The sequence below is a fragment of the Rhipicephalus sanguineus genome, chromosome 2 (assembly GCF_013339695.2).
Source record: "Rhipicephalus sanguineus isolate Rsan-2018 chromosome 2, BIME_Rsan_1.4, whole genome shotgun sequence".
Taxonomy (NCBI): domain Eukaryota; kingdom Metazoa; phylum Arthropoda; class Arachnida; order Ixodida; family Ixodidae; genus Rhipicephalus; species Rhipicephalus sanguineus.
Genome location: NC_051177.1, coordinates 147,737,273 through 147,752,572, shown reverse-complemented (window position 1 = coordinate 147,752,572; position 15,300 = coordinate 147,737,273). Strand labels below are relative to the sequence as shown.

General features: G+C 49.8%; 1 protein-coding gene across 3 annotated transcripts in view; it reads left to right on the top strand.

Moving 5' to 3' along the window:
* LOC119383787 (uncharacterized) overlaps positions 1-15,300 on the top strand; it is a 347,820-nt gene that overhangs the window by 108,893 nt on the left and 223,627 nt on the right. For 2 of the 3 annotated variants that reach the window (XM_037652090.2, XM_037652089.2), the window contains exon 2: positions 4,224-4,389. The exons of the other annotated variant lie outside the window; for it this stretch is intronic. In XM_037652090.2, the coding sequence (XP_037508018.1) occupies positions 4,282-4,389 (108 nt within the window). In that variant the 5' untranslated portion in view covers positions 4,224-4,281. The remainder of the gene's footprint in view (positions 1-4,223; positions 4,390-15,300) is intronic. 3 annotated transcript variants of the gene reach the window in all.

Here is a 15,300-nt window from a genome sequence, read left to right as displayed (position 1 = left end):
CACTCCCGATACATTGACTGGCTTCTCTAGTGAGATTTTTTTTTTCTTTCCATAGTCATAAGCTCGGGTTATTCGTAGGAGAGCAACGTTTATAGTAAGAAAGAAAAAAACGACGCTGCATTCACTTGCACCGAAACGGCGCGTGTAGGCAAGGAAAAAACTGCGCCCATTTTCGCTTTTCGTCGACGTGTTTATACAAACAGGGCGGCACGCCATTTGCGGCAGCCCGGGCGCACTGGGCTGTGCTGCAGAGCGCTGAGGCGAGGCGCCACTAAGTCCCCCCCTGGTGGGCGGCGAGGTGCGGTATGAATTTTGAAGTTGAAAGTGGCGGCGTTGGACTCGGGTCGCGAATGCATTTAATCCTCTCTTATACAGCCCACGCTGCTCTCATGTTGAAACGTCTCAGCGGTACACTCTAAACGGTCTCGTATGGCTTACTTCCAGGTTCCAAGCACTTGGCAACCAGTTCGTAAGTTTGGTGCAATTGTACCAAACTCATGAAGCTCGTGAACGCATGAACCGTGAACTGATGAAACACATGAACCGAAGACGTGAACCCCCTAATTGAATTTGTTGTAATTGTACCAAACGCACGAACCTCGTGAACTCATGAACCGTTACCTCATGAATCCATGAACCGTACAAGTGTGAGCCCCCTAATATAGTTTGCTACTAGTCTAGAAACTCCATGAGGCGACCCACTTCTTCGACAGCTCGAACACTTTCAGCGTGGAGATGAAAGCGCCCAACAGCTGGTGGTTCCACTTTTCTATAATTTTAAGCCTCTGTAATGTCGTCGCATTTTTTCTTTTATTTTCCTTTCTTTTCTAGTAATGAAAGGGAGATGCGCTGCCGTGCTTTGAGTCAGTCGGCCGAACTGCGGTGAAAACCGAATTTGTGTTTTTTTTTCCTTCACTCTCACTCTCCGTCTCTCTCTCACAAACACACGGGTACAATGCGTCCGAGTCAAACCCAACGCGACCGGACCGTACTGGAATGAAGACGCTCCGCACAGAATAAAGACAGTCGTAGTTATAACGGGCGCACAGGGAAAAAAAAAACCAGCCGAGAAACAAAAGCACGACTATAAAGGCATGCAGCGGTAAAAACAAGAGCAAAGTAGGAAGGAGCCACTAAGCGAGCATTCGTGACTCTGCTGTAGCAGCTCCCAGAATATGTGTTCTATGCCGCGCCGACCCCTTCCGGCTTTGCGGTGCGTTTCACGAAGAAAGCTCGACGCTCTCCTTCGACGCCCATCTTCATCCTCACTCTTTCTTTAAGCCTTTCTTAAGTACACCCCCGGACGTATATAGGCCTGACGCGCGCAGATATCTTTCTCACTTAGCTATGCGTCTACCGCAGTCCTGACGTGGACGCATGGAGTGTGTGGTTGGGAAGTGGTGAGACTGTGTATAGTCAGTGTTCGTGACTGCTGTCAGAGTGGACTTCGCGGTTTGTCATCTCTGCCATGGCATTGGACGGCTTTTCTTTACTTTCGCCGGAAGAGAACACGCGTTTTTTAAGGCAAAAGAAAAAAATATACATGGTGTGAGCAATCAAAGATACGCGAAGCACTATACTTTCCCCCGTCGAACGCATTTCACGTCTTTCTCGCTGTCACCTTGGCGTCATAACATACGTCGAAGATGGAAGGTTACCGGTTGTAACATTGCTGCACTGGAATTCATTTCGGTGACAGAAAAGTGGCTTTAAAAAGAGGAGACCAGGCAGACGCCGGCACAGGATAGTGGTCGAAGTCAAGCGATCCGTGGCTTTGTTGGAGACCTGCTGGATTACATTGCTACGGTACACTTACTGACCAGCTCTGTTGGATTATGCTTTGAGTTAAAGGGACACTAAAGGCAAATATTAAGTCGACGTTGATTGTTGAAATAGCGGTCCAGAAACCTCCTAGTGCTACTTTTGTGCCAAAGAAGTGCTTATTTTGAAATAAAATCACGTTTTAGTGGTCCGCATCGCGTTAGCGCACTTCAAATCACCCGCCTGAAATCAGTCACATGTCACTGCTGCCGTGCCCAACGTTGCCCGCCTTTACTGCGCGGCGGCGTGCACTGGCGGCGTGTACCATTCGGACATCCGGCAACATCACATTCATGCGGCATTTTGTCGAACTTTCTGCAGAGCGGCTTTCACGAGCGCGCAAAACACACGCGGCAGTACGCGATACCGAAACTACCACTGAGACGCGACCGCGTGAGCGAAGCAGTGCGCCGGGCGAACCGCAGTTCAGCGAAAACGGAACCTTTCAATCACGCGCGCCGTTCCCCATGGCAACGCCAAAGAGGTTCTTTTTTCCATGAATCAAGCAGAAACGAACAAACAGCATTTTATTACGTCTCTTGATGCACGGAAGGTATTGCTGCTAGTTTGATTACTAGTGATTAATTGTAGGCAGACTCTCATACGTCATCGGGATCATTTTGAAAATTTGCCGCTCGTGGCGCTCATCGTGTGATACATTTAGCTTAATTTCTCGGTAAGTAGGGCACTGCTGTTTATAATATTGCCGTTTTAGACGTTGTCATACATTGAGCTTTCACTCTGACATAAATTGTTATTTGCCTTTAGTGTCCCTTTAAGCGAGTACACTGTGAAGTTCCGTCGACTGTCTCCAGCAGGAGCGTAGCCAGGGGGGGGGGTTCAACCCCCCCCCCCCCCCGAAAATTTCAATTTTGCTTGCGTATATAAGCACGCACACATACAGACGCACGCACGAACATACATAAAGTATGGTTGAACCCCCCCCCCCCCCCCCAAAAAAAAAAAAAGATTTCTGGCTACGACCCTGGTCTCCAGGACTAGTTACCCTTACGAGCTATAAATATGACTATGCATATGAATTGTGAATCATCTAGCCTCATGTCTGTCTCTTTTACCCCCTTATTTCCCACCCCATGTGAAGGGTAGCAAGCTGGACAAACTCCAGTTAACCTCCCTGCCTTTCCTACGTACCCCACCTCTCACTGTTTGGGATCACAGACAGCGGGCGCTGTCAGGATCGGTCCAAAAAGTATCCATCTTTGATTCTACACTCTCTGGAACCGATCCAACTTACTCATCTACGCCGTCTACGAAAAGTTCTCAAGGGAAGAGTCAAATAAGAAACAAATCCTCGTGCTTACTTTTTCTTGACATCTAATCTCCCTCGTCTCATTGAGAAGACAAAGGATCCCTGTGGACGTATGCTGGAAAGTTATATTGGACCGTTTGAGGAGGCGTCGCGGAACGAATCTGGAGTCGGCGAGGCCTAACGGTCGGTATAGTTAGTAAATGGAGCACACGCCCTGAAGCTTACAGGCTGCAGCCTCAGCCGACTCCGGAAGCGAGCCCGCGTGCGTAGAAACAAAGGGGGTGTGTTAACGCGTTTGCCTTTGTGGGTCGAACGGGACCGATTGTTTTGGCGTCGTCGCGTCGCCATTGTAATTGCTCGCAAAGACCTCCTTTTATTATTTTTCTTTTGTTTTTGCCCGAGGCGTTCACGAAGAGTAACGGCGGCAAACTTTGGGCGAGAAATTTAGGAAATAAATAGACAGTTCGGTCGCTTTTTTACGGAATAAATGAGCTGTGCAGTTCTCTAACGACTTCCTGTTGCGTGGGTTGATTTCTCCACTCTTAAGAGCTCTCAGAGAGAAACAAAAAAGGATCTCGTTCTGCATTTTTTTTAATTTGTCCGTTCCCTGAAGCGTCTACAGTACCGAGAAAGAATACGGTCTCTATGCAGCTGGTCTGTGTACGCTGTGCAGCCTGTATCTTTCACGCTATGACACGGATACTGCGAGCTTCCCACGTTCATAATTCTAGAACGTTAGAAATGCAAAAGCTTTGCATCATGGAAGTCCGCTCGCCCACGATGTTCATTTAATAGATTCCGTCGCCTGATACACTGTTCGCAGAAAAATTAACAAAGAAAACATCCTTTCTCGAGAACTTCGGTTTCTTGCCGCCGCAAGTTAAGTGAACGTGTTCCTCTGTTTAGCGAATGGTAACAGAGTTTATTTCTTGAGTTCTTGTTTTCTTTACGTTTGTTTTGTTAGTCGATATGAACACGTGGAGAGAAGTTGCACCAGAAAGTAATCCACTCCTTACCAGTTTAGCAACGAGAAACTATTGGGCAGCGCGAATAATTAGCAAGCGCACTGGTGTGTGCATACACATGGTCGACCACTGACCCTGTATCTTCCTTTTTTTCCCCGACACAACAGGAGTGAGCCGTCGGCGGCGGAGTCAGTGGGCGAGGAGGCCAGCACCTCAGAGGCGACCATGATCAGCCGGCGGAAGATCCTCTCCCGGTCCCGGGACGAGTTGAACGTGGACTTTACCGTCGATGACGAAGAGGACGTCTGGTACCAGAAGGAGAAGCTCTTCAAGGTGCGTAACTATATACGCCTATCGTCAACAGCATCCTTATGGGTGTTCATTCCTTTTTCCCTCGCGTTTGCGTTAGTCAACAGGAAACGACGCTACACCGTCGGCATGTGCGATCTTTGGCGAAGCGCGTCGTCTGTTGCAGGTTTCCTATATGGGTGTATCCCGTTGCGTTTACCGTTAACCGAGTCTATGTTTATTTGCCTTTGTTTTTTTGTCTCTTCGCGAATGGGTAGCGTGTGGAGCCATCATAAACTGGGTGAAAAAAGAAGAAAATACGGCACCCGCTGTGCTCTATCTGGGTCCCTAAAATATTATTATTGCTTAGTTTGACAAGTATACCTGCTGCATGCGTGGCGAACACAACTGTACTGTGGTTACTTTTAAAAAAATGCTCTCCCGCGATATTCAAGCTGAACAGGCCGAGCAGTTAGCATTTCTATAGAACATTTAATATCACTTCGGAAGTCCACACTCCTGAACTCCCGTTCTGTGACGCCATCAGCCAAGACCTAATGGCACCCGCTGCACCATAGGCGGTCCCGCCGAGCCAGAAAGCTCATTTCTCAGACGGACCTTGTAACTTCTCAATGCCATCGACGTTGCTAAGATCGTGTATGCCGCTACCATTTAAAAAAGGCTCGCAGTGTACAACTGGTACACTTGACGTATAGATATACCACCGCGTTTTGGGTATCATGCTGCGAACCGTTGAGAGCCGGCTCAGCGCTTCGTTCCTTGCTCCTGCTGTTGCCGGTGTCCTCAAAATGATTTTAATGCCCCTCTTAATTGCCTCCCGCATTGAGCACATCGTGCCCGCCGAGCGGGGCCGCGGTATAACGCACTGCGCACGCGCAGTATCGGTATACACGAGGCGACCCCGCTATGTCTCATACCTTCACAGCGGTCGCAGCCACGAAAAGCCGTTCGAGCGTGGACGATTTGCTCCTATCACGCCGTTGCCCGATCACGATTGTTACAAACGACGAGTTGCGCGGAGAAAACACACATAAATAAACGAAAGAAAGCTACGAATAACAACAAAAACTTGGAAAAACCGTGGCGTGAAGAAGTGTAAGAGGAGTGGTTGAAGGCACCCCGAAGTGAACGGTGACCTACTGCGAGTACGCCGGGGCCTACCGCAGGTTCATGATGCAAATTCGCGCCCGGCGTTCACGACTCTACGGGCGGCGCGAGGCCTCCACGATCTCTCGTTTGGCGCCCCTTCGTATCGTGATCACGTCGAATATGAGAGCGCCGCGTCTGTATACGCCATAGCTCGCCTTTTCTGATGGTTCCAAGGTCCCTCGCCTCTCTTATCCGTTCTGTATAGTGTGCTTTGTCACGCTCTTGTTGTTAAGCTATTGGAGCGGTCGCTCTGTAGTAGCACCATTCCGTTATCTTGGCGTCTGCACACCCCTTACTCTTATCTGGATCCACGGCCACCGAAATAGGCTACCGAAAACTTATCAAGCGGGGCTTCTATAAGTTTCTGGCGCTTCGCAAGGGGCATACATTTATTATGGCTGACCGCTGAATTCTTGTGCCCTGCGTGAAGCGTATATAGACTAAGAGTGGCTCCTCACCGAAGGGTTGCTTGAATCACGCTTTGAGACGCTCCTGCGAAATTTATTTCGTGTTCCGACACGCCTAATGTGAGACCTGGTTGACAGAACTTATCGGCAACGTTGAATCGCTTTGTTCTCAGAGCGTCCGCTCGATTAGAAGTTGTGATTAAGAGCAAGCCGTGACTGTCCGTTGCTTGCACGAGCCCGTCTTTTGCACCGTTCGTCGTCCGACGCAGATAGTGGCGTAACATTCACTGCCTTATGTGACTACCGGTTTTCCTTTTTCCCTGATAAGGAACAAGCATTGTTTAGTTGCATGAGCGAGTTTAGTTGAACAGAATTCTTCGTTATTTCCTTGTGTGGAGTATAGCATTGAATGTAGCACTGAAAAGAAACATGCCAACTAAGTTACCGAGTCCTTTCACAATACTAATGGCCTAATCATTAATGAAAACAGGATCACGATTATTTTGCAGATTACCGAACTAATGTGAAAACAAACGTGAGTGCGCTTAATTGTGGCGCCGCCGGTCATGTCAAAAGGGGGGAGACAGGCTTTAGTTTGCGATTCGAACATACATGGCAAGTGAAACAAGGCGGGCTTAGAACCTTGTGAGCAATGTATAGGCTACACACGGACGATGTCACGATCAAAACGCGACTGCAGCCTGATATGTACCAACTGTTACTCCGAATGCTCTTGCGATCACAATCGTCGCTTCATACTCGACCAAAGTTTAGTACACTCCTCTAAGACAGTGTTGTACTCGTAACCACTCAGCACGTTGCCGTTTACGAGCACGTGTCCTCCGTCAGAACTGCGTCATCGCAGGGTGCCAGCGCCGCACCCTGCGATGACGCCAGTAAGGATGCTGTAGAGTTACTTACTGTATATGCTACCTTTAGGTAGCAGAGTTGCGCATCTGTCTTCCAACGCCGCTAGCAACCATGCATTGCGGAGAAGCTGCCGCTTGGGCGAATTTTTTTTATTTCTCGACGCCGCCGCTGCAGCGAACTGAATTAACGCTAGCCATCGACAGCCAATGTTTATCGCCGGTTTTCGACACGCCAGACAGGTTGATCGGCGACACGGTAGGCATGTCACCTGCAAAAACGAAGTGCGACTTCACCGCATAGCTGTGGTTGCTAGCCGGACCTATGCGCTACTCTGCTACCTAAAGGTAGCATATACAGTGACTCTAGGATGCTGAGGTAGAGGACGCCAGCAAGTGACCGGGGCACGAACTGCGTGCACGAATGCACCTACGTGGTTTCGTAATCTCGGGTGCCACGCTGTGGAAGGAAGCGCGTTTCGCGCGGAACGTTTGTCACCGTCGACGACGTCGCAGCCGGAAAACGAAAAAAATAAAAACATTTACATCGTGCATGCGCGAGCTTCCGCCACTGCGTACAACCCGCCACTAAGACAAGAAAAACGCACGCGTACAAACACAACACATCCGTGCCGTTATGCGCAGTCTGTACGTTTGTGAACGCACGTTCTTACGCCTACGCACACGAGCCCGCCTCGTGATTCGGGGACTCGCAATTAAACCCTGCTTCGTGACGCCGCGTAAGCCGCAGGCACGCGAGCCCGGCGCACGCCGAGGAGAAGCAGCCGGCTCGCTTGCTAGCCGGGCGAGTTGTCTTGCCACAAACGAAGAGCCAAGTGGGTCACAGTCGAAGACCCGTTGGCCCAATGCGAAGGGCTGAGGAAGGTGCACGGCGGGGTGAGGTCTCGGGGATTACGGCTGATGGACCTTCGTTATCCTCAAGAAAGAAAGAGAGAAAGATCTTGGATTATGGTTGATGAGACTCGTGCTCTCTGTCTCTGTTGCGAAGAACTGGTCGCGTGAGCGTGTAAGAAGCGATCGGAGAACGTTCATTTTCGATGGGGGCCGGGTTCACGCGCAGCTATTTCACCTTTCGACTGGCTGCATGGCAGGCTCTGGCCGCGAACTGAGCGAGGCGGCGCATAGTACTCGTTGACCTCCTTGCGTATCGTGAGCAACGGGCGAACAAACGAGGACGCGAGTAATAACGGTATAGGAGAATGAGTGGCTCTACGTAGGCGGAATGTTAAACGCCGAATTCAGGGCCAGTCTCAGTGTCCTTTGGGGGATCGCCGTGAGAGACCGCGGCAGTGCCCGACCATACGCAAGGACAGTGTGCATATACATAGAGACCCGCGCACATGGAGTATATCCTGAATGTTGACGTCCTTATCACGATGCAGTAAGGACAAAATTGTACGAGATTTTGTCAAAACGCGGGGACGGCAGCAAGCTTTTGATTTAGCATAGCGAGTGCAATAAAAAGGAAAAAGGAAACTAAGTTACCATGCCGCGCAGTATAGGTATACAGAACCGCCCTTGGAAAGCGAAACAATACATCATAAGAAGCCGTTGATGTCTGAACCCCGTGAATAAGAATAGATAATAGCAAATTAAATAAACAAGAGCGCAAGTAAAATAATATAAACCCGTAAATAAGGCATATGGCAGCGCACGCCGAGTGGAACGACGAACCCGAACACGAACACGAACACAAGCGCTGATCAGCGCTTCAGTTGTCCAAGCCCCGTAAATAAGCACGCTTCCGCGTCTTCCTTATCTTGTGTAGCTTTTATTCCTTGGTTTTGGGGTGGCGGTAATCGAAAAATAATAAAGGCTTGCAGTCGAACGTTGTTTACGTTAAGTTTCTTTCCTCTAAAATGCAGCGTTAACGGACTAAACTGAGCAGCATCTTGCAAATGCCGAATTTTCAGTCAACTCCTTTTGACACCGCGGTCACGATTTCTTGTGTCTTTACGTAAGTCCGTTCGTTGCTCGTGTCTTTGTTTGTGTGTTTTTCCTTATATCTTCATATTAGATATCCTAGCGGGTGCACGTGCATGCGAGGGTTCCGATAGCGATACACACACATCGCGTACACAACTTGCCATGGCATGACTGTCCTACATACACCTTGCCTTCATCGTTTGAAAGCGAAGAAATGTGCGAGCACGACAACCGGTAGCCGCGCATGCGGGGCTTGTCCCGTCCGCACTGAAAGTGTGGCAAGGACGCATCGTCCACGAAAATGACCCGTCAAAGTCTCGGTCGCCGTCACGAATACCTGAACAGGATTCTGTTTGTTCGACCCTCGTTATACGGCAGTTTTGACGGGCCCACGGCGCGGCGCCTTCTCGGGAACAATGAAAATCGCGTGCTCTGGTTTGCGACCTTAAACTGGTTTTCACGAGGCTTGTTTTGCGAGAATAAAGCACCGAAAAATATAAAGAGTACGAGTCGCCTCGAGTAGCGGGCTCGCGTACGCCTAGCTGCGCGCTTCTGTGACAGGTTCCGATCAACGCTGAGGGTGAAAGGCGATAATTCGAGGCAGGTGTTACGGAGGAATAACAAAGGGAGCCTTGTGACAACATCATGTCTGGGACATTGTATGCAGAGCGATCAGCTGAGGCTCATTCCGGCCGACGTGGAAGTTCTGATGCCCGAGCAGCCCGACACGTTAATGCATGCTCCGACACTGAGGTGCGTCGAAATTGCGTCTGTTGTTACGCGATAAAGGTCACCTTACCTCGGGCTGTTTAACCCGGCTGCCCTATTCAACGCGTTGTGCATTCGTGTGGCTAAAGTCCGAAATGCGAATTATGAAAACAAAGAAGAAAGTTAAGAGATTGTGTTCTTGCATTTTACGGGCCGAAATTACGATATGATGATGAGGTGCGCTTTCATGGCGACTTGAGATCAATTCTGACTTCAATGAATTCCTTAAAACGCACTTTCATCCTTCATATGTATGTAGTATGTATGTATGTATGTATGTATGTATGTATGTATGTATGTATGTATGTATGTATGTATGTATGTATGTATGTATGTAATGTATGTACCTACCGTGGTAGCTCGGCACGTAACGTGCCGCGCTCTAAGCTCGAGGGCGCGGGTTCCATTCCTAGCCTTGAGGGCGACGAAACGCAAAGAGCGCCTGTGGGCTAAGATTTAGGTGCACTTTAAAGAACTCTAGGTGGTCAAAATTATCCTGACCCCCTCCACTACGGCGTCTCTCTAAGCCCGAGTCGCTTTGGGACATTAAACCCCACAAGCCAACCAACCGCATGTACACCCAACGGCAAAAGTTCGCGGGACGCGAGATGTTCGAGAAAGCCACATTCTTCCTCTGTCTGTGAACACAACCTCCAGATAAATGTTCCAGCCTGTAGTTGGCATGACAACAGCCGGGTGGGTTAGAATCATTACGCGCTAACACAGGTTGCATGCGCATTGACTGTGGAGCCAATGTCCCGCAAACATTTGCTGTTGGGTGTACGTATGGCGAGCGCATGAATTCCGGCCGTATGCGTTCGGGGAACCAAACTGAAACGAGGCTTGTAAATCACGTCTGGTGGCAAGATAAGTTCGTTGAGTGCAAGGACAGAGTCGATCATTACGCAATGCATCGCTTCGGGATGCCATCTCTCGCGTTGAGGTTGGGCACCGTTCCGCAGCTGACGAGTGAAAACAAATGACGCCGTTGCCGAAAACAGATGTGAATTACGGCAGCGTCTCGTTCTTGCTCTTCGCGAAGACGGTTGTTTTTCTCGTGTAGACCTACCTAGTTGTTTCGTCTTTTTTTTTTCTTTTTTTTTCCCCGTTTGATCAGCGGTAGTCCAGCGGTCTTGTGCTTGGCGAAGTGCCCGCAAGGAAATCGCTGTGTGGGGCTATTTTACGGCGTCATCCGCGGACTAATGGACAGATAGATTGCCGGGCACAAATTATCGCTGTTTTGCAGCCGAAGCCAGAACCACTTCGCTAACAGCGAAATTAGTTAAATAAACTGCCTCAGCGCTTCGCTGGTCGAAGGGAAATACTCTCGTATTCCATCCCTCGGCCACTAAACCAATAAGGAGCCAAAATTTGTTAACTGCTCGCTTTTGTTACCTCTTGTTTTAAACTGGCACACGCCATCCAAACGAGACTGAGTCGTCACCGACTCTGCCAACGTTATCGGCAAAGCGCGCTTGCCTTTCTTTTTCCTTTTTTTTTTTTGTAAGTGCGGTGAAATGAGCAAGTGCTTTCGAGATAAAAAAAAATATACAGGCGAGAAGAGCAAGCATTCCTGATTAAGTTCACTTAAAGACTCAAAACCTGTTAAGGCCCTGTTGCCGGTCCGGAAAGTTAAAGGGCCCCTGACAGCCGATTTCTTGTTTGTGATATTTATGTTGTAATAAGTAGGTCTATGTCTTGTAACGACGGAATGACACCGTAAATGCTCCAACGTGATGTCTGATTAATCCTGGCAGCGTTAATTATGGTCATTTTTAGTGTAGGTTCAAAACGCGCGCCGAAAGAGGATAAGGAAACTAGCGCCGCGCCGCGGCGGTTCGCGCCTCGGGGCACGCGTGATGACGTGCGCTCAGTATTGGGTGACGTCAGCCACGCGCTTGTTGAACTGCCAGTTGGAGAACACACACACGGAGAGCTCACGCTGCCTGCCGACACGTACCGAAGAAGGAGAAGGTGGGAGAGCAAACATGCTTCGCAATATACCACAGTGCATGCACCGCGCATATTTCTGTCTGTGACGTCGACAACACTGCTTTACCTCTGCAACGTCACAGGGGGCCTACGTCTACGTCATACTAGTGGTTATGTTGATAGGAGTTCAAAATTCAGATGAGCACTCAGGCTTACTTTAAAACCAAATTAACGGTAGACGGGCTGATTTTTTATTTTACTTTTTCTTTTGTTATGCCAGCGTTTCAAATACAGGCGCCAGAAGGAAAGGAAGGAAACGGATTAACGACGTCACATTTTACGAGCCAAGATCTTTTTTGGTTACTCTGCTCGTCTTTCTATTCGTATATGTTTTATCTTCCTATATGCACATATACCCAGCTCTTTACTTAACTGCTCGGCTATTGGTTTTGCGATCACTTTAGTTGTTTTAAACTGTACAGCTCATTACTCTCCTTATCCAAGCATCGCAGTCTTGGTTATGGGCAGCCCGGGGTCATTACAGATGGGTCTTTGTTATGTCATAGTGACGTGTTATCAGTACCACGCCACGTACGCTACGCGAAGGCTCTTATTAATGAAACACTATTGCTGTCCTCTCTTTGAAATGCACGCTGATGGCATTGTTAGGAAAATAATTGCAGTGTTAACGCCCGTAAACAGGGGACCAGCTCGACAATGTCTCTTCCGTGTGTCAGACGCAAGCTTCACTGCTGCACAGACAAAAAAAAAATCGTTCCTTTATTGGCTTCAGTTCTTTAATCGTTCACTCTTGTCAGAGCAGAAATTCTCGCTTAACTTTTAGGTGCCTACGAGCGCACCCACCTTCCAGGCTGCGTTCCAGGGGTTAATGTGGACACGACGCGTTGCTTAAGTGTATCCGTTCATTATGAAAAGATACAAAGCAGAGAAGCCGATTTCTGAACTTTTTGATGTCTACACACCAGCGCTTATGTCTATGCACCCATGTATTTATTCCAAAGAGTGACACTTTGGACTTGTTAGTCAACGTTTGTTACTAGATAGATAAACAACACCGATATGTGGCACAGACGCAGAGACGAAGCGGGGAGCGTCAAGCACTTAATCACTCATAAAGCAAAATATAACACAGAGAGACGGACTGGAGTCCAGCGCTTTTCTTAGCAATGGAAAAATTTCCTAGACTGCGCAATACTGCCGCCGTATTCGGTATTGATTAAACAAACGTTCACAGCTGCAACGAGGAGGCAAAAAAACGGGATACAGGTGACCGGCCCCAACGCCCCCCCCCCCCCCCCCCCCCCCCCGCCCTTCAACCTTCGCCTTACTGATCCTCCGCCTTATGGCCTTGTTCAGTCGTGGAGGTCGCCTCGTGTGCGTGGATCAATAAATTAGCATTTTCCGCGAGATTCCTTTTGATCCGCCGGCCAATTTCTACCGGCGTAACAACGCATACATGAAAGGAGAGAGAGAATTCGTGTGTGGAAAGAAAAAGCGGGGAAGCGAATGTAAAGAGAAAAAGTGTTTGGTCAGCTACCCTACGCTAAGAAAAATGGAATAGAAGGATGAGAGAGTAAGGGGAAACACGGTAAACCTGTGCTCGCATGCGCGCAGCACTATTCAGCCCGCATAAACAGGTTGGTTGGTTGGTTGAAAAACTTCCATTTGGGTCCTGCATGGCGCGCGTCAGAGAGCATAAACAGGTCGTTTTAAACAATAGCACAACTACTTTAAATGTCTTCTGAAGCAATGACGTTGTCCAAATATTGTCACTATGCTCAATGGACGATCATCTTTTTTTTATTGACATGATGTAAGGAGATGTTGGCGCACAAATAAGGCGCCGGCTATTCCTTAGCTCTTGAAGGTGTCTAACATAGAGCACATACGATCATCTAATCGCTCGATGCTGATGGTTTTGTACCATGCACTATCGTTGAGTCGTAGCTCGGGTACTCTACGCTCTCGGAGCGCACATAAACATTCGGCGCGACTGCCGGTGCTCCGCGAACAGCCTGTCTTCACCTTCGAGCACTTTCCGTTGTTCCTTTCTCACACCCGTTGTTCCGGCGGACACAGGTGCGACCCCATCTGACACGCGGATAATGGCCACATAAAGCGAGGAGGGTCATCCCAGAAGCCGCGGGTCGTCGATTCACGGCGGCGTACTTGCGAGCGACGCGCGCACTCGGGAAGTGGACCGTGTGTGACGTAATGGGCGGGCGCCGAGACAATGCAGCGGCGGCTCCGGTCCGCTGCGTTTCCTTACGGAAGCCACCCGCGTGCCGCATGCGGCACGGACGTGTGTACGGGTGCCGCTTCGCATCGCGCGCATGCGTGCACGCAAACGAGCGGACGTAGGCGGGAAGTAAGCATACGCGACGACGACGACTACGTCGTGACGATGGCCCCGACGGGGCATCCGAGCAGGGGCGTAGGCAGAAATTTTTTTCTGGGGGGGGGGGGCACCTCCTTGATCTGTAGTGGGGACGAGCAGTCAGATGTGGTCGAGTGTCATTTTCTGCTCTGTATGCTATGGCAAAAAAAAAATTTCGGGGGGGGGGGGGGGGGCACGGGCCCGGTGTGCCCTAACGTGGCTACGCCCCTGCATCCGAGTACACGTAAAATGAGGTACAGTAAGCCGTCGCACTATCAGTGAAAGCTGGGAGTTAAGAGCTAAGGTTGAAGTTCAGTGGAAGATGGAAGCTTCAGGAGATGAAAAAAAAATCTTTGAACAAGGGTTGTCGCTGGAGACAACGTTTTGACAAGCGGACTTGTATTCGTCAATGCAGCCACGGCCGACCTTAGCGCGTGTATGTGCACGCTTCGCTCACTCTTCCCCAACCGAAAAAGTGGAAGAGGAGAAGAGAGCAAGCGGGAAAAAAATTGGCGAGGGAAGAAGAATGCACAGGAGGGTGATATCGAGACAGGCTGGCGTGACACGTACGCTAGCATGGCTCAATATCCTCCTCGTGTCTTTTTTTATCCCCTGCCCCCCTCGTGTAGTTACATTTGGGTGCAGAGTAAAGAACTCGAGGGGGTGAGAACGGTTCCGGAGGCCTCCAATACGGTGTGTCTGATAACTCACACTAATTTCACGACCACTCAACCACGCAGATCCATATTTCGTAATGGCGTGTCGTTACAGAAACAGAAAGATAAACAAGACATCTCCAAAGCACGTCGCGTGCAACAAAAACCAGCCAATAGGTGTCTAGCTATTCGAATATAGAGCTGTAGGCAATCCGCTGCATGGTGCACCGCCTTCCCGCATGACTGACGCCACGCCGTAGTGCATCGAGCAAGACACCGCTAGGCCATCCCCCCTTGCTCCGCGTCCAATTCTTGTGACATAGTTGCTCCCGCTGGCTCTCGATACACACAGCCTTTGTACGAAGGAGTAACTTGCGACAAAGGCGTACTTCTTCGAAGCGGATATGCTATGTCGGGCTGCTGGCATGGGACTGTTCTTCGCACCCAGACAACATCATCTCAACACACGACAGATGCGGTTCTGAGGGCGTAACGTCATTGGACACGGGAGGAGAAGGAGGAGGAAGAAGTGGACGTATACTACGGTGTCCTGTGCAACTAACACCGGGCGCGGCTCCACAAAGGAAATGCCGCGCGGGAAATACCTGCGTCGAATGAGAGAGAGTCCGGTCAACAATGGCACCTGACGCAAGAGACCGGCGAGATAGATGCCTTTGGCTGGGCCGCCGGTTTCGTCGTCTCGGTCTCGTCCGCCATCGCATTCGCCGCCACTTAATCGGCTCAATAGAGAACGTGCCGCTTCCACCGGAGAGGCCCTCCCCGTTTCCAGCCCGCGGGCGTCGTGCATGCGC